The 24,173-nt window shown below is 36.4% G+C and overlaps 6 protein-coding genes across 8 annotated transcripts; 3 read left to right on the forward strand and 3 right to left on the reverse strand.

Annotated features, from left to right (window-relative positions):
- The first annotated feature begins 2,300 nt into the window (after positions 1 to 2,300).
- Positions 2,301 to 4,421, forward strand: LOC9309667. The gene is made up of 4 exons (XM_002871500.2): positions 2,301 to 3,301; positions 3,490 to 3,730; positions 3,821 to 3,938; positions 4,030 to 4,421. Exons 1-4 carry the CDS (start codon positions 2,688 to 2,690, stop codon positions 4,119 to 4,121), a joined length of 1,065 nt encoding a protein of 354 aa, XP_002871546.1. The 5' UTR covers positions 2,301 to 2,687; the 3' UTR covers positions 4,122 to 4,421.
- Positions 4,422 to 4,534: 113 nt separating this feature from the next.
- Positions 4,535 to 7,648, forward strand: LOC9307617 (glucose-6-phosphate 1-dehydrogenase 2, chloroplastic). Of its 2 annotated transcripts, XM_021021709.1 has the most exons (10): positions 4,539 to 4,677; positions 4,763 to 4,989; positions 5,170 to 5,399; positions 5,526 to 5,620; positions 5,781 to 5,895; positions 5,990 to 6,195; positions 6,285 to 6,434; positions 6,526 to 6,646; positions 6,724 to 6,953; positions 7,022 to 7,621. In XM_021021709.1, the coding sequence occupies exons 2-10, from the start codon at positions 4,797 to 4,799 to the stop codon at positions 7,470 to 7,472; spliced, it is 1,791 nt and encodes a 596-aa protein (XP_020877368.1). In that variant the 5' UTR covers positions 4,539 to 4,677; positions 4,763 to 4,796; the 3' UTR covers positions 7,473 to 7,621. The 2 variants fall into 2 exon arrangements, with proteins under 2 accessions (XP_002871547.1, XP_020877368.1); XM_002871501.2 differs by having other exon boundaries at positions 4,535 to 4,989; positions 7,022 to 7,648.
- Positions 7,649 to 8,634: 986 nt separating this feature from the next.
- On the reverse strand, positions 8,635 to 11,101 carry LOC9307618 (photosynthetic NDH subunit of lumenal location 5, chloroplastic). Its single transcript, XM_021023084.1, is given in 8 exon segments — positions 8,635 to 8,930; positions 8,933 to 8,957; positions 9,127 to 9,212; positions 9,403 to 9,457; positions 10,247 to 10,335; positions 10,407 to 10,560; positions 10,657 to 10,869; positions 10,964 to 11,101. Coding segments are annotated over 8 exon segments (768 nt in total). The 5' UTR covers positions 10,988 to 11,101; the 3' UTR covers positions 8,635 to 8,808.
- Positions 11,102 to 12,194: 1,093 nt separating this feature from the next.
- Positions 12,195 to 16,379, forward strand: LOC9309668 (protein MICRORCHIDIA 5). 2 transcript variants are annotated; one of them, XM_021023081.1, is made up of 18 exons: positions 12,195 to 12,775; positions 12,873 to 12,985; positions 13,161 to 13,242; positions 13,336 to 13,428; positions 13,514 to 13,598; positions 13,689 to 13,764; positions 13,848 to 13,976; positions 14,051 to 14,149; positions 14,242 to 14,343; positions 14,437 to 14,595; positions 14,681 to 14,776; positions 14,875 to 15,038; positions 15,120 to 15,303; positions 15,379 to 15,455; positions 15,549 to 15,663; positions 15,746 to 15,817; positions 15,902 to 16,024; positions 16,099 to 16,379. In XM_021023081.1, the coding sequence occupies exons 1-18, from the start codon at positions 12,487 to 12,489 to the stop codon at positions 16,165 to 16,167; spliced, it is 2,127 nt and encodes a 708-aa protein (XP_020878740.1). In that variant the 5' UTR covers positions 12,195 to 12,486; the 3' UTR covers positions 16,168 to 16,379. The 2 variants fall into 2 exon arrangements, with proteins under 2 accessions (XP_020878740.1, XP_020878741.1); XM_021023082.1 differs by having other exon boundaries at positions 15,552 to 15,663.
- LOC9307619 lies at positions 16,358 to 17,900 on the reverse strand. Its single transcript, XM_002873554.2, has 2 exons — positions 17,509 to 17,900; positions 16,358 to 17,184 (listed from the first exon to the last, which is right to left on the reverse strand). Exons 1-2 carry the CDS (start codon positions 17,696 to 17,698, stop codon positions 16,571 to 16,573), a joined length of 804 nt encoding a protein of 267 aa, XP_002873600.1. The 5' UTR covers positions 17,699 to 17,900; the 3' UTR covers positions 16,358 to 16,570.
- A 641-nt stretch (positions 17,901 to 18,541) lies between these two features.
- LOC9309669 (exocyst complex component EXO70B1) lies at positions 18,542 to 21,989 on the reverse strand. Its single transcript, XM_002873555.2, has one exon. The coding sequence runs from the start codon at positions 20,836 to 20,838 to the stop codon at positions 18,886 to 18,888; it is 1,953 nt and encodes a 650-aa protein (XP_002873601.1). The 5' UTR covers positions 20,839 to 21,989; the 3' UTR covers positions 18,542 to 18,885.
- Between the last annotated feature and the right edge of the window lie 2,184 nt (positions 21,990 to 24,173).

Genomic DNA, 24,173 nt, shown 5'->3' on the forward strand with positions numbered 1-24,173 from the left:
GATTTTGTTTAATAATTTTAAAGTAACCAAAATTTAAAATACTACTAAAATAAATAAATAAATCAAAATACTATTAAAAGTTTATTTAAATTACCACATGTTGAATAAATTATAATTTTATCAATAAATACTAATATGCGGGCTGATCCGCCAACCCGCGGATGAAAACTGATTAAACCTATGACCCACTGCGAATTAATCCATGTGGTCTGCTTATTTGCGGGTTTAATATATTTTCCCAAATCTGCCCCATAGTGAGATGATGTGGGTTTGACTCGCGGTTTTTTGACCTATTTTGACTGCTCTAATTCCCATGAATCGTATAATTTTAGAATTTTTAAACACAAAATCTATTTTGTAAATCATAATTAATACGATGAGTATATTTATAAACAATTTTACATTTTCTCTACAATTCGTTATTATGAATATTTATAAGTATACTACACGATTCGTTCTACTAAAAAACACACACAATATTAAACGTAACGTATGTAAACCAATATTCTCCCGTGGTGGACCGCGGGTCCGATCCTAGTAAATATGTTATAAAGAGATACAATTTACAAAATATTTTTATACTAACCTTAAAATTAAATCATCCCACGGTGTACCGCGGGTTAAAATCTAGTACATTGGTAAAATAATTTAGCATTATGGTATGTTTTCATTAATTTAATGCATATTGTTTATAAACGTATAAGAATCTGTACAAGTCAAGTCAAGTTGCGGATACTCGGGCATAGTGAAAATGTCTTATCAATCTTTATCACTGTTTATTTAAAATGTTTTACAGGGGAAGAAATGCTGTTACAGTATATATAATTAATGGAAGCTATTTCATCATATGTTAAAAACAAAAGAAATAAGGTAGTTTTGATTAGTTTTATACATTTATTACTATTGGGTTTTTAAGTATTAATCAAGAAGAATGTGTGAAATACTTAAACAGTTGGATATTGATAAACACGTATTAATCACATATATCTTCTGTTGTTTGTCTTGTTATCGGTCAATAATAGTGTCTGCATATGTTATGAGTTATGACCATTGAACATTTTTTTTGCTAATAAGTGTTCATTTGGTAGTTAAAAATTCTTAATTTCTTAATAGCAAATCTATTACCAAGATTCTAAATCATTCATTCAGAGCTGCTCCTAATGATTAGCTTGTCTTCTTACAGATGCTCTTTTTCCTTTTTAGGATTCGTATGGATTTGTGTATTTATATGTGTTCCTGGGCTATCGGGGTATAAACTTTAGGCCCATTTATATCTGGGCTTTCAAACACAAACCCATCATACTCTGATCACACAATCCAATATTCAGGCCTATTGAACTGAAATTGCATCCTCTGTTTGTTACTTAATTAGTGATTTTTAGTTGATATGTAAAGATGGTCAAAAAAGTAAATATAACATGCAAAGGTTAAAAGTTCGGTGTGAAGATCGTCCAAAGGCTTATGTCCCGACAACTATCCTTGGCTTAAGAGAGCACTTAGAGGTATGAAATATTGATTGTCTTGTCTTTTTTAATGGTCATCTTGGAAAAACTTGCCATTGGCTTTATTGGGAACCTAAGATCTTCACTCATGAGTCATGACATTGATCAACTCACTCATATTTCTATTTATAGGAACTCAATATCAAATATTTGGTCGCAGTGGTTCCAAAATTTCCTCATTATTTGCTAACAGGATTTGTCCATTCTCAGCTCGGAAACAATGCTCTTTTGGCTTTCATAATCGATCTTGCCATCCAAAACAATCGGATTCACTAAACTATTTTCGATTGAAAGAGTCACTTCAAAAATTAGATATGATTCACATGAAAATTCGATATTTTGTACAAGATAAAAACAAAGACAAAGTAAAAAAAAAAAAACAATTCTCATTTTATTTCATTTGCTGTATACATTATTAGGAGCTATATCCCCATATTATAACATTAACTCTGGATCTTTATTCTACAACAGCTTATCCTTACGGGTTATTCAACCAATTTAACTCTCGAATAGGCAAAAAAAGGAAAGAGCAAAGATTTCCTTTTTACTAGCCGTTACAGGTAAAAAAATACCGTTCCCGTACTTTAACGCGCGATTCACGACGTTATTCACGCCGTCCAAGACAAATCCGCACATGTGGCGCAGCTCGCCCCATCCCTGACACAGCTTATACGTGTGAGTAAGCTCTCTCATTGGTCAAATCCGTTACTAAAGCTGATGTGTCTGTCTATAATTGGTAATCTACCAAAAAGGAGGCACCATATGCACGTTAGAGTATGATGCGCCAGCTAATAAAACGACAGGATTTTAATTTAAAATAAATAACATTTTATTATTAAAACGAGAAAAAAAACGAAAATTAGGGTAAATATTTTGAGTGGCGTGGTCCACCGGAACACGGTCAATCCTCAGCCATTCGTTAGTCAGAGCGGGTTAAAGTAAGCCACTAAGATAACGCCACGTGTTTTTTTCCTCTCCCGCGTTTAGTCTCCTCAGATCTGACCGTTAACTTCAACAGTCGTGTTCTCTCACCTCCCATATCTAGCCGTTGAGCCCAATAACTGTATATTTCTCTCTCTCCTCTTCTCTGTTTCTCTCTCTTCTTCTTGCGGTTTTTGTTTGAAAGGAGAAAGAGAACGAAGAAGAAGACGACATCTGCAGATTTTGGTAATAATCTTTTAAGAAATGGGAAAGCTTTTGTGTGATTCCACGGCGACATTTCAATCTCCTTCACCAACGGTTCCTTGGAGAGAACCTTCTACAGCCGCCGTGTCTCTCGACGATGTGGATCTTGTTGACCAATCCGCGGCTGCTGCGGCGGTGGAAGCGGTTGAGAAGAAAATGGCCGCCTCAACTACCACCGCGTGGGATGAGGTGTTTGGATTGGAGGAGTCGCAAAGACGGCATCTGAGCCGGCTACACGCGAGAGGTGTGTTGTGGAAACATCCCGGGAAAGATGAATCCTCTGCTTCTGTCGTTTTCCGTCTCTCTCACGGCGGAGAGGTTTCTTCCGATGGGAACTGTTTGTTCACGGCGTCTCAGAAGGCTATGGAGGCGCGTGGGATTGACGCGCGAGATCTTCGGCGGCGTACGGTGAGGAGGTTTTTGGAGGATTTCAGATCTGCGAACGAGGAAGAGAAGGAGGTTATTACGGATGCGATTAGGCATATGTATTCGCCGGATCTGAAGAGTGGTTGGGGGATTCATATTGTCCAGGAAGAGAAGTTGTTGGCGAAAAAAGATGAACGTGAGAGTCTAGATTCCGCCATTGAAGAGCTTATACAGACTGGGATGCAGAGGTACTTTTGCTAATTCTGGATTCAGATCTGGTTTATGTTTCTATCACAAGCTCTGTTGGCAATGGATCTTGATGCTTAAGAATATGGGAATTAGGAAGCAAATGTAGCATTATCGTTCTTCTTATGATTAAGAAAGATATAACCTTGAGGGGTGTGTAGTGGTTATTGATTACTTTTCTTCATTGCAGAGAAACTGCAGCAGAGTCAATCTACAGAGAGAGGTGTCTTCCGGTGAACGATGGACTTAGTTGGGCTAAGTACATGTCGATTTCAGGCTCAACAGAGGATGAGTATGATATAATTACCTTGCAGTATACGGAAGATGGATTGTTATCTGTAGAAGAGAACCGAGAAGGACATGCTGCTGCGTTTGGAGATGATATAGCAATTGAATGTCTTGCCACAGAGTTCAAACGAGAAATCTATGTGGTGAGTAGTTATCTGCTTTAGCAAGGTTGTTACTTTCGTTGTGTTTTCCAAATGACATTAAACTAAAGTTGTGAAATGTTTGTGTTATAGGTGCAAGCGCATGGATCAGATGGGATGGTAGAGGAAGAGAACTGTGTGTTCTTCCTTCCTCATAAACCAAGAAGTGAAGTTCTTGAAGTCCCAGTCTTTCTTTTCATGAAAGGCACAGGTAAATAACTAAACACCATTTGATAAGTCTTGTAATTTTTCTCCACATCTATTTGGACTTGGTAGTAATAGAATTCATCTTTCTGGTTCAGGTTGGTGTGGTGGCGGAGCAGACCATTACGAGCCTTTGATTGCGAATCCATCTCCGCTGATATCTCATGAGAAAGTCGCCCTCGTTCTCTAAATTTTGAGCTTCTTCAAAATCACAGTTTTTGGTAGTTTTATTGTTGTGTTGGTAGAGAGAATCAATCATGTTAGGGAGAGAGAGAGAGAGAGAGAGATGAAATTTGTGCCAGGTTATTGGCCTGCGAGCTTAAGCTGTTTTTATCAATTGTAGTTTGAGAAGAGTATTTGATTTTTGTTCACTATTGGGAGATAAAAATGGGAAATTCTCTGTCTTTTCAAGAGTTGCGGCTGTAATGTAAGAGTGTAAACTCATAATTTTTGTTTTTGACTTCTTTGAAATGAAAAAGTTCCCAAAACAGAGCAAAAATCTTCTGCTTCCAACTATATCTGCATCAACCATAATTGATCCTATACGAAAGTAGCTAAACACAGAAAGAAAAAAAGCATCTTTATTTTTGGAAATCAGAAAATAAAGAACAGAAAGAGAAATCAGAAAGATCCACTTGAGAATTGAATATTATTTTTGTGAAGACGGCCTTCACGTAGCCATACCAGCACACCAGTGAGCAATTTTAAGTAGACAAAAAGACTTAACCTTTGGGAGATCTCAAAAGGTTCTCTTATTTGCAGTAATGCCCCTTAAATCCTTTTCGATGTTTCTTATGTTCTTCCTTTTTTAACTAAAGATCTCATCTTTAGCCCCTTAATTCTCTCTGGAGCTGTAAGTTTGACGATGGCGTCTTTGTCTTCCTCCGTCAGCTCCCGATCATACTTTTCCGGTTATTCGGCTTCTTTTACACCGGTTAACGGTGACCGACATCGATCACTCTCGTTCCTGTCTGCTTCTCCTCAAGGATTGAATTCTCATGACTTATGTCTTAGATTCCAAAGGAAATCTGGTCGTGCTTCTGTCTTTATGCAAGATGGTTAGTTCGATTCTCTCTTTGTTTTTCAGATAGAAATTGACCAAACCTAAAAACAAAGCTTATTAACTGCACTGAATCTCTGTTTCAATACTCATGGAATCGGTCGGTGAATCTGTAAATTAAATGTGATATTCATATCAGTAGTAGAGGGGTTGTTCTGACATTTATATTGGGTTTTAGGTGCAATAATCGCCAATTCAAATTCAGCAGAGAGTAAATCTTCTCTTAAGGGATTGCAAGATGAGGTGCTATCAGCTTTATCTCAAGAAGCAGCCAAGGTCGGAGTCGAATCTGATGGTCAAAGCCAGTCAACGGTTAGTATCACGGTGGTTGGAGCCTCCGGTGATCTTGCCAAGAAGAAGATTTTCCCGGCCCTTTTCGCCCTTTACTATGAAGACTGTCTTCCCGAGGTATTGCCAAAGAAGATGATTTTCTTCTATATGATTGCTATTTTGAGTGTGTGTGTGTGTGTGTGTGTGTGTGTGTTTTGCACACTAAAGTCTAGTGATTGACAACTTGATTTTGTTGTGTGGCAGCATTTTACGATATTTGGTTATTCTAGGAGTAAGATGACAGATGCTGAACTTAGAAACATGGTCAGCAAAACCCTTACCTGCAGAATTGATAAGAGGTTAGCAATTGCAGCTCCTGAAATTTCCGGTTTTAGTTTAAAGACGGATTCTTTTCTCGGAGCTTGTCAATACAATTCTTTATGCTCCTATTCAGTTGGAGATGGTTTTGTAAATATTACTAACTTCGAGTATTATGTCATTGTTCCATCTGGATTTCAGGGCAAACTGTGGTGAAAAGATGGAAGAATTTCTCAAGAGATGTTTTTACCATTCTGGTCAGTATGATTCTCAAGAACATTTTACTGAATTGGACAAGAAGCTCAAGGAACATGAGGTATTGATGTGTTCCACTGCCATTTGATCTTTTCTACTTTCGGCTTCTTTTCGACCGTATTGCATTGATTCCTTATCCTAATTATTTTCTGCAGGCTGGAAGAATCTCAAATCGCCTCTTTTATTTGTCTATCCCTCCAAATATATTTGTTGATGCTGTGAAATGTGCAAGCACATCTGCTTCATCTGTCAGTGGATGGACTAGGGTCATTGTCGAGAAACCTTTTGGTCGAGATTCTGAAACCTCTGCTGCTTTAACGAAATCCCTTAAGCAGTATTTGGAGGAAGATCAAATTTTTAGGTGAGAGATATTGCACTTATAACGTTGTTGTTGTAACGTTGATGGTATTGGATGCTCTACTGATATGATAATTAATTGTCTTCTTACAGGATAGACCATTACCTAGGAAAAGAGCTAGTCGAGAACTTATCTGTCCTTCGATTCTCAAACCTTATATTTGAGCCGCTATGGTCAAGGCAGTACATAAGGAACGTGCAATTTATATTTTCTGAGGATTTTGGCACTGAAGGACGAGGAGGGTAAAGTGCCTGTTTACCATTATCTTGCTATTAATGTTTCTTCTATATTGAAATCTTATGTTTCCTCATTTTTCTCTTTTGTTTAATTCAGGTACTTCGACAATTACGGCATAATAAGAGATATAATGCAGAATCATCTGCTTCAAATCTTAGCCCTCTTTGCCATGGAAACGCCTGTTAGTTTGGATGCAGAGGATATCAGAAATGAAAAGGTATGATAATTTCTTTCACTTTACAATTTGGGTTTGGTTCAAGAAAACATATAATGAAAGTCTCGTGCACAATTCAGGTTAAGGTGTTACGTTCAATGAGGCCAATTCGAGTTGAAGATGTGGTAATTGGACAATACAAGAGCCACACAAAGGGAGGAGTCACATATCCTGCCTACACCGATGATAAAACTGTACCAAAAGGTAGTCTGACTCCGACATTTGCAGCTGCTGCTCTTTTCATCGACAATGCAAGATGGGATGGTGTCCCTTTTTTAATGAAAGCTGGCAAAGCACTACACACCAGGAGGTAGATGCCTAGAACTTCAAACTTTTGAAATTTTGCATATTGACATTTACTGATAAGTAAAATTACAGTGCAGAGATAAGGGTGCAGTTCAGGCATGTTCCGGGGAATTTGTATAACCGGAATACTGGTTCTGATCTTGATCAAGCTACAAATGAGCTTGTGATCCGTGTCCAACCAGATGAAGCAATCTATTTGAAAATCAACAACAAGGTCCCTGGTTTAGGAATGAGATTAGATCGCAGTAACTTGAATCTTCTATACTCAGCAAGGTATTCAAAGGAGATACCAGATGCATATGAGAGACTTCTGTTAGATGCAATAGAAGGAGAAAGAAGGTTGTTCATAAGAAGTGATGAGCTTGATGCAGCTTGGTCTCTATTCACTCCATTGCTTAAAGAGATAGAAGAGAAGAAGAGAATCCCTGAGTACTATCCTTATGGTAGCCGTGGTCCTGTTGGTGCTCACTATCTAGCTGCTAAGCACAAGGTGCAATGGGGTGACGTCAGTATTGACCAGTAAAACATATTCTCTGTTGTGTTATCTCTATTTTTACATTGATATAGATTTATCTAGGATTCAAGCTTTTTCTACGCCTCTTTTTACAGATTTAATTGGGCAATTTGGTTATGTACCATTTAAATAAATAAACCAAAGGGGTTTCTCTTATTCTCTTCAAGAAAAATGTCTTTTATGCTCTTGTAGTGTTCAGAGATATCTTGTATCTAGAAAAGGTTGACCAAGAAGAAAGAACACTAAAATACAAGCATGTGATAGGTACAAGTAAAAGTATTGGTCATTAATCTGAAAGTGGACTTTATATACAAATTGATAGGATATATAATCAAAAAATCCGCTGTAGCGCATAGGTTAATTTCACTAATGAAAATGAAATCCGGGTTCAAACCCCGGCAGCGGAATATACATTTTAATTAGTAATAGTTTTTAATAAGAGATTGGACTTTAAATACAAATTATTCGTATTAATATTTTTAATAAGAGATTGGACTTTAAATACAAATTATTCGTATTAATATTCAGAAAGTCCGCTGTAGCACACAGATTAATTTCACTAATGAAAATGAAATCTGGGTTCAAACCCCGGCAGCGGAATTCTTTTTTTAATAAGTTATTGTTTTTAATAAGAGATTGGACTTTAAATACAAATCATTCGTATAAATAATCAAAAAGTCCGCTGTAGCACACAGGTTAATTTCACTAATGAAAATGAAATCCGGGTTCAAACCCCGGCAGCGAAATTTTTTTTTTAATAAGTTATTGTTTTTAATAAGAGAATGGACTTTAAATACAAATCATTCGTATAGATATTCAAAAAGTCCGTTGTAGCACACAGGTTAATTTCACTAATGAAAATGAAATCCGGGTTCAAACCCCGGCAGCGGAATACTTTTTTTTCTTAGTTATTGTTTTTAATAAGAGATTGGATTTTAAATATAAATCACTCGTATAAAGGTTCAACAAATCCGTTGTAGCACACAGGTTAATTTCACTAATGAATATGAAATCCGGGTTCAAACCCTGGCAGTGGAATATTTTTCTAATTAATTATTGTTTTTATATCTGCACAATTTGCATAATCGAGTCTACTCTTGAATCTTGAGATTTTGATCTTAGTATGCCCATGCCGTAGCCCGTATGCAACTGAACCGCTATAACACATTGGTTAATTTCAAAACAAACCAATGAAATGAAATCTGAGTTCAAACCTATTTCTTTCTTAAATTTTTGGCAGGTCAGGAAGAAGGGGATACAAATCCATTACACAAAAGAAAGGGTTGTAAAATGCAAACACAGGCTCCATCTCATGTCTACAAGGTTTTGGTTAATGATCTTACTTTTAAGCTTCAGACATTGGAAGTTGACCACAGTCTGCTATCACCACTTTCTTTCTGGGACGGTCTCCTCTGTCTGTCTCTTGTTCCTCTATCAGCTTCACCACTTCCATTCCTTCTATTACACCACATGCCTTCCGTCCAACCATGACGTCTGTCCACATCGTTTTCGCATATTAATTTGATATACACTAAACTTCCTAACAAAGCTTGGATGGTATTATTCTTAGGGATTGTTGATGCTCGAGGATGATAGTGAGTGAGATTCTTGCCTACTTATAACTTTTAATTTAACAATAGGACAAAACAGAGGGAGATTTTACCTTAACAGTGCAGATAAAGAACTGACTTCCATTTGTATTAGGGCCAGCATTTGCCATACTCAGAACTCCTGGTCCGACATGGGATACTGCAGCGTATTGCACATTATTACTTTCATGAATTTTATAAACTGAAGGTTTGGTATATATACTCAGCTCAGCTAAAAAGAGAATGCAGAAATGTTTAGTTAAAATGCATTACCACTGATAAATATGAATGCCAAAGCCCACCTGGGGAGAATGAAGAAGAAGGAAACAAGTGAAAAAGGATAGACTTACACTTGAAATTCTCATCCTTGAATGTACGGCCATATACACTTTTACCTCCAGTTCCCTGCTCAACAATTAGACTTCTGTATCATTATTATGGAATTATGCTAGCACTAGAAGGACATTCGGTAACTGAGATGTGCAGAAACAGAAGATAACAATATATTTCTAATGAGGCATGCAGAAAAGACCCACAGCTAGCTGCATATCCAAGAACCAGTATATAAGTTCCCTACCACACCTATTCAAGCCCAGGTATTATTTATATAACAAAGAACAAAAGTCTAAGATTAACAAAAGTGATCTACAAATCAAAGAGCCAGCTATCAGAGATTGTCTATAGAAAGATTGTCATAGCTCAGACTTTTTCCTACTAATGTACCCAAACATGCACTTTTCAACAGCGACTCTAAATCCGCACAAGTAAAAACTCAAGCATCCTTCCTTATCAAGCAAGATTTGACTTATACTATGTACCACATACAAGAAATTAATATACATCCTGCCATCCTGATATGAGCCAGCTTAATTAACATTGAGATTTGGCAGAAACTACATTCTACCCACTGTTATTAACATATAGAGTGGGAGGATTCAAGGAACTCCATGGAAGTCAGAAAGAGATTTTTGGATAGGAGCATACTTGGCTCATTCTATCTTTTAAAGAGCTCAGCACACACCCAGTAATGGATGGTGAATTTTCTGCTTATAAATTCGAGATATGCAATAATGTGAAGAATATATCCTTCAAGAGATGAACCAAAGTAGATAGATAGAAACAGAACATGGACCCAGATGAAGCTAACAAAAAATAGAAACTCGTGCTGTCAAGGATACAGCCAGAAAAACTCACATTCCCCTTATCAAAGTCTCCTCCCTGAATCATGAAATCTCTGATGACACGATGGAATGTAGAACCCTTGTAGCCAAATCCCTTTTCACCTGAGTAAGATCAATCAAAGGATTAAGTCCCCCACTAACATATAAACAACAAGTTGTGCAATTGGACCTACCAGTGCATAGAGCACGAAAGTTCTCCACAGTCTGGGGAACATCATCACCATACAATCCAATAACAATCCTCCCAGCTAACTTCCCCACTGGATTTCCAACACTTATATCGAAATACACCTTGTGTGTTATCTTCGATTGCGGTTCGCTAACAATCTGAAGAATACAAAATCCACATTAAGAGTAAGCTGAATGAAACAATCAATTCCATCAAATGACATCAGCGGCTCGATGAGAGAATCCCTAACTAACCTCAGAATTGGATTGAATCGAGAAACAGCGGTGGTTTCTTTTGGTAGAAGACGTGTGAAGGAGGAGCGATGAGGCGGAGAAGGGAGTTGAAGACGAGAAAGAGATTGAATCGAAGGAAGATTTGGTGCGCAATCGGAAAGAGGTAGATGTAAGAGCGGAGGTACTGATCGGAGAAAGTCTTCGTGGAGCAGCTGAGAGCGACTTCGGATTTGACTACGATGATACCGAAGATAGGAGCATGAGAAGAGGAAGAAGACGTGGAAAGGTAACACAAAATCAAAAGTATAAAAGGAAAAATAAAACGCACCAGAGTCATCGATAAGGCCGCCATTGGAGCTCAAAAATGGTAGGTGAGTGACGACGATGAGTGATATAGCACGAAAGAGTCCGAGAGAAATAATATTCGATGGTTAATTTTACAGTTATGCCACGGCCGGTTACGTGGCTTCGCATAGAGTCAATTTTGAGTGGGTCAGGTCAACCGATCCTATGCAAGGTGCAAAACATATAACAAAACTAAAAGCCATTTCGACTAAAGAAAAATTCATCGTATCAAAATGACACTAATCTGATAAAATACGATACAAACCTAGAAAGTGTGTTCACTATTTTCTGATATTTATTTAGAATCAAATCATAATTACAAATCAATAATAATTTTTTTAAAACAAACTATGCATCGCGCGGAAATTAACCTAGTCATATAAAAGAAAATGATAAATTGACGCATTTGCTTTAGGCGTAAAAAAATCATATATATAATAGTAACCGACATCAATTTTTGTAAACGGAGTGTAGTTCAGTTGTTAAACTTAGCGTAGTGCAGTGGTTAACTATGCATACATGAATTAGTAACAAGTTCAAATATCAAAACTGATAATTTGTGATTTTTCAAAAAAGGGTTTTTAAAAAGTGGGATTAAAGACTTTTTTTTTTTGCTTTAGGCAATAAAATCTATTGGACCAACCCTAATAGAAATACACGTGTTGAACTTGTATGTACTTGCATTGTGTTTTTCTCGAGAGTGTCGTTTTTTTTTTAAATTTAATAGAAATTTCTAAAATAAGGTAAGTTATAAAAAAGTTGACAAAAACAAAAAATAATTAGTAAAAATTAATGATTAATAGTAATATAAATATAAGCTTTCATGGGAAACCCTAAATCACTCTTCTCACTACACCTTGTAATTTGGTAGCCGCCGACCTTAGAATCGCTCAAGTTATTTTGTTATCTACTCAAGATTTTAGTGGAAGTCAGAAATCCAAACATTGGTTCTTGTTTTTTCGATTCAGGTTTGAGAAAATTTTCAAAAAAATTTCTTTTGTAAAAAACTGAACTTTGATTTTAAAATCCAACTTCATGTTTTAATATCTATAATCTATATAAGTGATTCAAAATCTTTCTTACAATTTTCAGAGCATTGCAATATTGTAGGATGGCAAATTTTTATTTGTTAGAATTTTGAAAACAAATTGGAAATTTCTTAGAAGACAAATTGATTAATTTTTCCGATGATCAGCTCTAAAAAACAACAAATATATGTCAAATCTAAAAGAGGGAATGTCAAAAACTAATTACGGGTGTTATTTGATAGCGCAGATGGGCCTGTGAACGTAATTGGGCCCGGGAAGCTGGACGGTTTATTTGTAAGTCGCGCCACTCTTTTTCTATAAAGACGCTCCCACTACTTGAAGCCTCCGAGTCGTGTCTCACGTCTCTCTCTCTCTCTCTCTCCAACTTCAAGCTGCTTCAAAACCCTAGAAGCTTCTACTGCAGCCAGGGCATTCTTCTCAAATCAAGCTCAACAAACCGCTGCTATTAGTCGGAGGCATGGCCGAATCTGGCAGTACTAACCCTAAATCCCAATCCGTGGTTCCCGATTCGGCTCTCGGTGGACTCAAGAGAGATTTAAGAAACTATGAGGACGGTGATGATACTAATAACTTTTCTATCAAGAAATCGAGGACTACAACGATAGAGAATACCTCTCAGGGTTGTAAAAAAATCGTGCCTTTGGATGTGAAACCATTGGCGATTGTGGAACCGGAAACTCCAAAGCTCTCTAGACAGTTTTGGAAAGCTGGTGACGACGACGAAGCTGCGCCTGTACCTCTTTATTGTAATTGACACTTTATCTCGATCTTATAAGAGAATTTGTGATCTTTCTTGCGATTTGAAACCCTAATTTGTGTGAATTGTTTGTTGCATGCAAGTAGGTAGCAATGATGCGGCGGTTAGGGTTCATCCTCAATTTCTTCATGCAAACGCCACAAGCCACAAATGGGCTCTTGGAGCTTTGGCTGAACTTCTAGACAATTCTCTTGACGAGGTATGTATATATTTCATCTTTGTTCAAAAAATTGATACTTAATTTTTTTCCATAGCAAGAAATAGTCTTTATTGGTCAATTTGTTTTCGCTAATTTATATATTTAAAATTATAGAGTTGATAGTTCGTATGGTTTTGTATAACATAAGTTTATGTTTGATAAATTGTTAACGCAGGTAAGTAATGGGGCTACATATGTTCATGTTGATTCGACAACCAATAAAAGAGACGGGAAAAGCAGCATTCTTATAGTTGAAGGTTAATTAAACTTCTGAGTTGTGATGATACAATCAATGCTTTTTAAAAATGATTGTAAAACCGCTAACCGATTCGGCGGGTTTTGCAATGCAGACAATGGAGGTGGGATGAATCCGAGTACGTTTAGAGAGTTCCTTTCTTTGGGGTATTCAAGGAAACGCAATCTGGTTAATAGAGTTGGTCAATGTAAGCCTCTTAAATTCATCATCTTTAGTTTTAGCTTTTCTATTAGCATTAACTAATCTTCAAATCTATAAAACAAACAATGAAGATGGGAATGGATTCAAAACTAGTACAATGAGGCTTGGTGCTGATGCAATTGTCTTCTCACGTTGTCGAGGAATCAATGGAAACAAGTGAGTCATTTCACAACATCAGTATGGTTTTTAAATTTTTCTGTTTTCGTATTTTCGAGTTTAACCGTGTGTTTCTTATCACTGTTTCAGTCCGACACAGAGCATTGGTATGCTATCATATACGTTTCTTTACGAGACAAGAAAATGTGAAGCAATTGTCCCCACGGTACAAGTAAAATTATGTCTTGTGTAGATTGCTCTTCTTCTTAAAACATCAAGTCTAAAACTTTGGTTTTTTCCTCTGCTTAGATTGATTTTGAGTTGGTAGATAACAAATGGAAGGAGATAGTTTATAACTCCACAGAGGAGTGGGTTGATAATTTAGAGACTATAGTGAGGTGGTCGCCGTATCTATCCCAACAAGATTTATTGGACCAGGTTTGTTATATATCCTTTATTTCGATCACAAAATTACCTTTTATTTTGTATCTCATACTTGTTGAATGGTACAGTTTAATCACCTAGAAGAACAAGGTACTCGGATCGTGATTTATAATTTATGGGAGGATGATGAAGGGAAGCTGGAACTTGATTTTGATACAGATCCTCATGTAATATCACTACCTAGACTTTTTTAATTAATACAGTCAATTTGGGACTAATTAATATATGTAACATATGATGATGTGTGTATTGTCTACAGGATATTCAACTCAGAGGTGTAAACAGAGATGAAAAGAACATCGAAATGGCGAAAACTTATCCTAACTCGAGGCATTTCCTGACTTATCGACACTCACTACGTGTATGCGGTTTCATGCTTCTTAACACATTCCAATTTGTTAATTCTTCTTCTTCAAGTATTCATTAACGAGTCCCTGGATTTTTCTTTATGTAGAGTTATGCATCGATTCTGTATCTCAAACATCCGGATAATTTCAGAATCATTCTTCGTGGCAAAGATGTCGAATATCACAGCATCTTAGACGACATGATGATGACCGATGAGAAAACATACAAACCTACGCGTTCTCCAGAATGGCCAGATCAAGACGAGGTAATATAATACCTTACCTTAGTGTCACTTTTCATAATCTTAAAACAATCTTTAAAATTTCTCATGTTTTCAAAAAAAAATCCAGATGGTTGCTTCTCTAAAGCTTGGCTTTGTGAAAGATGCTCATCATCACATCGACATACAAGGGTTCAATGTTTACCATAAGAACCGGCTTATCAAGGTGACTTATAATAATCCACAGATGATCTTGTCATATAGTTTCTTGTTGGTTATAATTTTCACTGCATTGTTTAAATTTCTGTTTTTTTTTTTCTTCAGCCATTTTGGAGGGTTTGGAATGCTGCTGGAAGTGATGGACGTGGCGTTATTGGAATTTTGGAAGCTAATTTCATACAACCAGCTCATAATAAGCAAGGTTTTGAGCGAACCGTCGTTCTTTCTAAACTCGAAAACCGATTGATCCAACACCAAAAGAACTATTGGTATTATTACATATTCTCTCCTCTACTACTAGACCTGCGGTGTTGGACTTTCTCTTAAGTTATTATCTTTTTGTTTGATAGGTCTTCAAGGTGTCACGAGATTGGTTATGCTCCAAGAAGGAAACAAAAGAATTATGAAAGTAGCGTTACAGAAACCACTCGACCTTTCAATAACATAAACGTTGTTAAGGCATCTTCTTCTACTCCAGCACCGGCTCCATTCAGGACATATGTTGAACCATCTGGAAGAAACCAAAGCCCTCAGGTTGAAAAAAGCTTCTTTTAGTAATCATCATTTGTCATAATATTTGAACCTCTAATCAATCTTGCTGCAAAATAGGTTGAAACACGAGAAAGAAGTTATGATATAAAACCTCAAATCGGGTCTACAATCGGAAACCATGGGCTTGGGACAAGGTTTTTTTTTTTTTTTTTCTCTCTGATGTTTCCTCTGATTCCGATATAATGTTATCGTCGGGACTATTTTAATCGGAATTCTTTCTTATACAGTAGTTTCAAAGAAACAGGCTCAGTTAATCTAGAAGCAGAGTTGCAGAGGGTGAAACAGGAATCAGCAAAACTGGTCTCTGAGTTAAAGAGAGAAAAAGCACTACTTGAGTTGCAAGTAAACCTTTAATTCTTACAACATTGTCTTTATTATTTTTTTGGCGATAGTGAATTACATCGTTTGATATATTTTGAACCAGCTCGAGGAGTCGAAAGCTAAGATTAGAAACTTGGAAAAGGCGCAGAGGGAGAAAGAACTGCTTGAGTTGCAAGTAAAGTTTTTTTATCTTACAAAATTCTCTTTAAGGTTTTTGGCGATATATAGTAAATGTCGTTGTTTAAAATAATGAAACCAGCTTAAGGAGTCGAAGGCTAGGATCCAAAACTTGGAAAATCGGCAGGAGGGAGTGAGTACAATTTTTCAACAAGAAAGAGCCCGCAGAGATGTGACTGAGGATGGCTTAAGGAGGAAACTACGGGTTAGTCCTTTTATAATTTTACCAATTACCATATATCTCTACGCATATACTCAAATGATTTGGTAATGAAATAGGATGCTTCTGATGTCATCGATGGGCTAAGGAAGCAAGTGGAGACCTTCAAAGGAAAACGCATGTTGTAAGCACTGAAGCACAGTTTCAAGTGTGTACTCTTTTCTAGTTTGTTTTTTTTTTTGGTTTAAGTTTTAAGGGTTGTACATAAACTTCTAGCAATAGGCAGAATGTAATGTATATTTTAGTAGACTTAGGGACTTTTGTGAAAGACCCCAACTCAAAATGTAAGCATGCAGTGGTTTTTTGCTAATCAAGGTCAAGCATGCAATCTTGTATCTTATATCAAATCCATCAAAACTGTCCCCTCCTTAAACCAATTCTTAATCTTCTGTAACTGAAGAATAATTACACATTAGTAAGTACAAACCACAAAAACACATACGATCTACCCTAAACAGAGGTGATCACCAAGAAAATTAAAAATAGAGGAGGAAGCCAAATGTGGAGGTAAAGGGAAGAATCTGGTTATTCCTAAGGATTATGATCTCCTGGAGGAAAACGTGGAAGATAAGGTATCCAAGTGACCGGATTTTTCCAATCGAAAGCCGGCAATGCTGGATTCGGGTTTCCGAAAGGTAGAAAAGGGAAAGGGGAAGATGGAAGCGGCTGTAGAGTCGGCAATGGAGGTAGATCCGGATACGGCCAAGGGAACCAATACGGTGCCAAATAAGGCCAGAAGAATTTCGAATCTCTAAATTTCTTCTCCACTTTCTCCTCCTTTCGGTGATGTTTCTTCCCGCCGTTTCCACACAATGATGTGTTTTTGTGGGAAGGTTTGTAGCTGAGTGCGCTTAAGCTGTAGATACAGACACGATCTTGCTTTGATTTGATGGATACTTCGTTGGTTGCAGTTTGGAAAACGGGGATGCTGCAGCCTCCATTGTCGTCGTCGGAGGTTTTGAGGAGCTTGGCGCTGCATTGAGATGCTATGGCAATCCCGTCGACGCAATCGATGCCATCCACGTGAGGGATCTCGAGCTTGTACACGCCGCTTCTGTTTGTTGTTCTGTTTACTGATATGTTCACTTCCTCTGCTGTTTTTGGTGAACTTGCTTTGAATCTACAGGTCACATGGACTTCCACACCTGAGAGAGAACAGAGACTTGCTTAACCGTCCAAATTAAACCGGAATTGTACTGACAAACCAATCTTAAAACCAAATCAAAGATAAGATATAGCTGATTCAGTTTTGTTTGTTCTATTAGTGACCAAACAAGAAAGCTCTGTTTCTAAGTAACTGTGCATGGAAACCGAAATTGTATCAAACCGAATGAAATGGTACTCAGTATCCTTTCAGTTTCTATATTCATAAACCAAAAATTGAATTACCAAATTGACCAATCCTAAGTTACCAGATAAGTTTCAGTCGAAGGAGAGAGTTCATGTAATGTTAATTCAAGATCTCTGACCTTGTAAGAAATAGCTCTGTCTTGAGAAAGTGTTGATAGAACACGTGTCACAGTAGACAACTCCGACGACAGTGATGCGAGAAGAAGGGTCCAAGCTTCCTTCCGGTGGTGACCGGCCACGCCCATGGCCTAAAGCTTGATGTGTCAAGCAAGAAGACAGAAGCAGAAGATAGAGGAGAGGAAAATACATTGTGGCTAATCTCACTCGCTCTCTCTATTGTTCTTTTTGATGATAATGTGTGTATGTGTGTGTGATTGCAATATATTCAGTCCGTGATCTATTTTTGACCCCAACCACACTGTTTAACTAAAATTCTTTTTCCACTACCAAACAAAGACATGTGAAGAGCCTTTTTTGGCTCATTCTGGTGTTACAGTGTGAGAAATGATCATGTAGAAGAAATTTCTTTTGGATCCTTTACCCAAAGAGTTTCTCTTTTCTTACTTATTCTGATCTCTAACCCAACATTTTATGAGCCAAAGTCTCTCTGCTTTTTTGAAATAATGACAGTTATCTACATACTTGTTTTGGTTGATTAAAGGGTTTTACTGCTTTCTTGTGAGCCAAGTCTTTTACCTAACTCCACTCTTGGGAAGACTTGGAAATTCAGATAAAGCCAGCCAAATTATGTCCATACTTTGCTTCTATAAATGTATGAAACTCTTGGGGTTGTGTGTGGCTTCAAGCCTTCAATAACGCCAAACTATCAGCCATCTCATATGATAAAATTTTGAACTTATAGGGATCTAAGCTCATACCTTCAGAAATTAAGAGACATGTCTAAAGCCTTTCTCATTTCTTCCTTACTTGTTTATGTTTTTAGTTTTAACTTAGCTCGATTCTCGCATCTCTAGACTCTAGTGCGTAATAATTTGGTCATTTGTGGATTGAACATCCATGCTACAATTACCGCAACACTTCACCATCTTTCAGTATTTATCAAATACTAAGTAAAACTCTTGATCACATCATCAACTTCCATATAAGATCACCAAGGATCATTATAACAAAAACCTCGAATATATCACAAGATCAACTTAATCATGAGTTTATTATCATTTAAATCACAAAATTCAAAATAAACATTTTAAAGATAATTCCGTGCCTTTAACCCTAAGTAGTTCTAAACAATTTTCGCTCACAACCTGTTGAAACAGGACATCAAAAACATAGACATATAACAGTAAGAAAAATAATTAAAAAAACTCAAACTTTTAAAAGTAAGAAAAGAAAAAGAAAAAACCAAAAAGTTTTCACGGTAGCTTCTCATGGGTTCTATAAACATGAAGGTAATGAAAGATAAATGATAGAAGGATTGAAGTAAAAAGAAGAAGCAAAAGAAAAACAAGTAAGGATTTCTCATCATAGAGGAGTTATCAATTTCTCTTGCGTGCCATAGAAGTAGGGTTGCCATCAAACAAGTCATCAATGAAAGACTCAATATCCTCAGGCTGATACTTGACATACTTATCCGTCTGCTTCCCTGAATCAAGATGTTGCTTATACCTCCCAAAGAAAGACCGATATGCTGGAATCACCAACGCCGAGATCGACACCCTTAGCTCCGATTGCATCTGCTCATCACTCACAATCCAGGTGCTCTGCGTCTTGTGAATCTCATCGAACATAGTATTGAAAATCTTGAACCTCTCCTTCAAAACCGGCTTCGACACCTTCCCGTTCACTTGTAACCCTTCTTGATTCATACATTGCAACACTTTCCCCCAAGTCTCTCTCTGGTAACTCTTATGATACTGTCTCAGCTCCGTCGATCTTTTCCTTGTCCATGACTGTCCCATCAAGTCCCTTATCTCTATCGACCCTTTAATCTTCTGAAGAATGTATCTTCCATTATTCATCAAGAATATGTATCTCAGTGATGGGTCTCTGTACAGTTTCGATTTGATCTCAAGATTTGCGTCAAGCAATTCCATCACCCTTATCATTTGTCTAGCAAAAGCTGACACTTTGTACTCTTCATCGTCTTCTCGTTGCTGCTGCTTTGGTTTGGTCTCTGGTTCAGGTTTGTTATCTGTTTGATTAGATTCATAGTGTTGGAACACTTGGTCTAATGTTTCTTTGTACTCACAAGCGTACTTGAGGTAGTTCATGGTGTAACGTGTTAATGGATGAACCGCGCCGCTCGGTACCGGAGTTCTTCCATTATCGCTCTTGATCGACTTCTCAAGCTCTCCGAATATAGTCACTGCTGCTTCACCTAGCCTCGTCTGAGCCAATTTAATCTCCTGGATCAAATCTGAATCAGATTGTTCCACCGCTGGAATCAAATCACGAAGCGTCTCGTACATGTCTAAGAACTTGAAGAGCTTCTCCGACGACCGTTTTGTCAGCACCACCGCACCAGAGAAATCAAGAAACCGGATTGTAACAGCAGAGACCAAACCGGTGAATAGGCGTTTACGAATAGAGGCATGATCTTGATCCGGAAAGACCGCATTGCATAAAGAAAGCTCGCCGGGGAAAAGCACGGTGGAGCAACGGCGAACGATTGAGATCCAAGAAGCGATTTCACCTTCGAGAGATTCCCAACTTATTCTCTGCACGTCTTCAACGTTGATCCCTTCGAATCCAACCTCGCGTAGCTCCTCCTTGAACGCGTGCCGTCTCGACATTTCGTATGACATACAACACTCTGCTTCGTAACCGGCGGAGATCATCGCTCCGGCGATCTTCTTCAACGTCGAGATCGATTCCGGTGGAAAATCCGGGAAACTTTCTTCCTCCTCCTCTTCCTGGTCTTGTAAAACGCATCGATCCGATTCGTTAGTTGAAGAATTGTTGTGATCGGAGTTGTTCCCGTCGTTGATGTTCTTCTTCTTCTCCTCTCTGGAACGATCTAGAAGATGACGAAACTCTTCGTCGAGAAGAGATACAGCACGATGCTGAACCGAACTCGCCCGGTTTAACCAAGAAGAGACCGGAGTTGAATCTAATTTAAGCTCCCTCAATCTCATAACCGATTTCGAAATCCGGTTAACGGCGTCGATGAATACAGAGTCCTCTGTTTCGTCCCTCCCAAGCCCAGAAGATTCCATTTTTGACACCAATGAATCCACCCTCTCAGGGAATGGCTCCACCGCCGGAGGAATCTCCCGTGGCGGATCCTTCTCGGCTGAAAGTGCTTTGATGAAATCGTCCACGGCCTCCATCACCTGAACAAGGCTCTGTTCCGAGGATTCCGATTCCGGCGTCGATGAATGCAGTTTTTGTTCCGATTCATCGGAATGTTGTTTATTCTCATGATCGTCAGATTTGTGAACATGAGTTTCCGATGATTCATTTGCGTGATGATTTCCAGCTTTCTCCATTTTTCGCCGGGAAATTTTTAAACCCTATCTAACTGATTTTTTTTCTGTTTTTTCTTTTTTTTTTTTGGTCTTTTTTTGGTTTTTGAGGAAATTAAGATGGGAACATATGGGACGAAGGGAGGAGATTAGCGTGAGGATTATCTTTATTAATCCATTATTAGAGTTTCTTTCTTTCTTTCTTTCTTCTTCGACGATACTAATTGTGAATTTTTCTCTGTTTTAGTTATTATATATATTTTCTTTTATTTCTGAGGTTCGTTTTTTTGGGTATCCATTGGCCGTTGACCGAGAATGGAAAGGTTATGCGTCTCACGATCTCTCTTTTTTTTTTTTTTTATTATTGTACTTTATATTATTAAGGAATTAATCAAACTCAACCTGATTATTATTAATATTATGTTGGAAAATATGTTGAAATATATTATTCAGCAATTTTAGTTTATATTTGGGCTACAATGATACTGTGATCCAGAGTATATTGTGAGTGCAGGGCCGGCCTTTACTCACGTGAAGCCTAAAGATAAAAATATTGAGGCCTTTATTTGTTTTTCTTTTTCTATTTTGAAGGATAAAACTATATGAAATTTCATTTCGTGTTTAATCATTTTTCTGTTACTTTGATGTTTGTTTATTAAAGTCTACTATGATTTAGCCAAGGCCCAGACTTGCTACGATCCTCAACATGGTATTAGAACAAAAATCGATATACTCTTCTTTTCATTGTAAAATTACGAAAAAGAATCTCATGTGTTTCCAAAATCACTTCTTATGTTTTTCCGCAATTCAAGCAAATTGTGCATCTAAGTTTTAGTCAAACCAATCATGTATTTGACGAACATGATATAATCGTTGATTGAGGCTGACGATCAAGGATCTACGAACGGAAAATTTAATCATCCATCATCGATAAGATTCCAAAAAGTGTTACAACTCTTATATTTTATGATTCAAAATTAAGTATGTTTTATGAAATCCTAAAAGAAGCTCAGGAATTCTATGAAATAGTTTTAGAACATCGTTTGATTGGTAAATGACACTTTATCTTAATCGGAGGTTGACTGTCAAATCAATCAAGAAGACAGTAGTTTGATTGCAAGTTAATTCGTTTTGATTGATAGTCAATTATTAGGGATGATTAATGTCAATTCCATTTTTTTAATTGACTATATAACTGATAAGCGCTATTAAATATTTGATTCTCTCATATGAGACTATAAATAGAAGTATCTAGGTGGAGACATGAAAATGCAAGCTATACTTACGTTCTCTGCTTCAAGACCTAAGCTATTCTTTTTTGCAAATATGAATCTAGAGTTTGCTATAGAAAATAGGGGATCCTGAGGTAAAAGCAGAAGTCATTCTGTGCAATCAATGGTAATTATCGCACAACTACAATAGGTGAAGGTCATGGTGAGAGTGAAGATTTGACTGACAACCAAAGAGATTTATAAGAGATCATGAGTTCAACACTATCATTACTTTTATTTTTTTACAAGGGTAAATGAGTTCAAACAATTATTTGGTGACTAAATGACAACATATTAGAATGTTTTTTTTGATTTTTTGAATTCCTTTGACCAAAAGCTATTTATAGAAATTAAAAAAAAAAAAAAAAATCGAAAACATCTTTATAAAAGGAAACTGGGGAAATATGATTTTATCATATACATCTGTCACACATAATGAAATAAGTCTAGTTATTAGATAGATGTTTACCATAAAATACATAGAACAATTTTTATAAATCGGCAAAAAATCACGTCTAAGAAACCATCATTCCGGCTAGCACGGAAGCTTCGTCGGACGTCCGCTTCCCGTTTCGGAATCTTAGTCGGAATCGGAAGCTCTCGGAAGTTTTCGGAATCTCGCTTCCATAACGTTTCTAAAAAATTCATTTTGGAAGCTCCTTGAAAGCTTACGATTCTATTTTGGAAGCTTGCGATTCCATTAAAAAATTTGATGTCACAAAATAAATAAGAAATATGAAATTATTTTTTATAGTTTTTTTATACAACAAAAGAAAAACCAAAACTAATTTTGCATACTAATTTTGTATTTTATTTTTTTAAATATCATAGTTAGAAAAATGATAGAAGCATGGATCATTTATTAGGGAGATGTTGAAAGAATTAATTGAATTAAATTAATTTCGAGAAATTTGAGTTTGATGATGTTTTTATTGGTAAAAAAATTTAAAACAATTTTATTTGATGGAATTAGTAAAATGAGAATGAAGAATGATCTTAAATTTTTGACTTTGAACTATTTGACTTTTCTTTATTGTAAACGTACACTATTTGATTTTTAAATATAGAGAGATATTTAGAATTTATGTATTAGATTTGTATGTTAATTATAATTTTTTATATGATATAATGTTTAATGTTTGTTATATATGTATATATATATATATATATATTAATTTTTATATACGCTTCCAACACGTATCCACTTTCTATAATTTCTATAAAAATCGCTTCCACGTTTCTAAACGCTTCGCTTCCGCGTACCCGCTTCTGATTCCATGCAACCTCCATCATCGTCCTTACCATTTGTTTTCAAATGTTTTTATTTATCTTTCTAGTTCTTTTTTTTTGTAATAGATAATAATTGAAGCAATACTGTTTTTGTGGGTTTTCGATAAGAAAGTTTTCAATCAAACTTATAAGTGGCAAAAACGTGTAAAAAAACGTTTATCTTCTGCTTTTAGCACTTTGCATAAAAGAAAGAGAGACCAAAGGTTTTTGTGCTTTTATTGACTCAAACAAATCATTTTAATGAGGAAAATAGGAAAAAAGATGGCTGGCTACACGAAGTATCCGCGAAGACATGACCATACATGCAAAGTTTAATACTAGATTCTAAACTACATGAACTATATATATCGCATGCCCACATATACGAACTATATGTAGTCATGTCGCCAACATCACGAACATTTTTTTTCTGGTACACTTTTCGCTGGAATCCGGCATTGACCAGTTTGATCCGCGTTGACCGTCGTTGACCAACATGAATATTCAAAAAAAAAAAAAAATTTAGTCTTTTAATATTTAGAAAATTATGTTATTGAATCATTTATAATATTATATAATTAAAAAAATATATACAATATTCAATATAAAAATATTTTGTATATATATTCAATGCATTGATTTTTATAATTAGTTAGTTTTGATAATTTCAAAGCTAAACTAAAAATAAAATAAAAGCCAATTAGGTAAAATAATTATAAATATGAAATTTTCTATACTCTCTAGTCTAAAGTTTTTTGTATAATATGTTGTTAATTTTTGTATCTAAAATTATTACGAAAAATTCTTTTAATAATATAA

This window comes from Arabidopsis lyrata (genome assembly GCF_000004255.2).
Source record: "Arabidopsis lyrata subsp. lyrata unplaced genomic scaffold ARALYscaffold_6, whole genome shotgun sequence".
In the NCBI taxonomy this organism is placed as follows: domain Eukaryota; kingdom Viridiplantae; phylum Streptophyta; class Magnoliopsida; order Brassicales; family Brassicaceae; genus Arabidopsis; species Arabidopsis lyrata.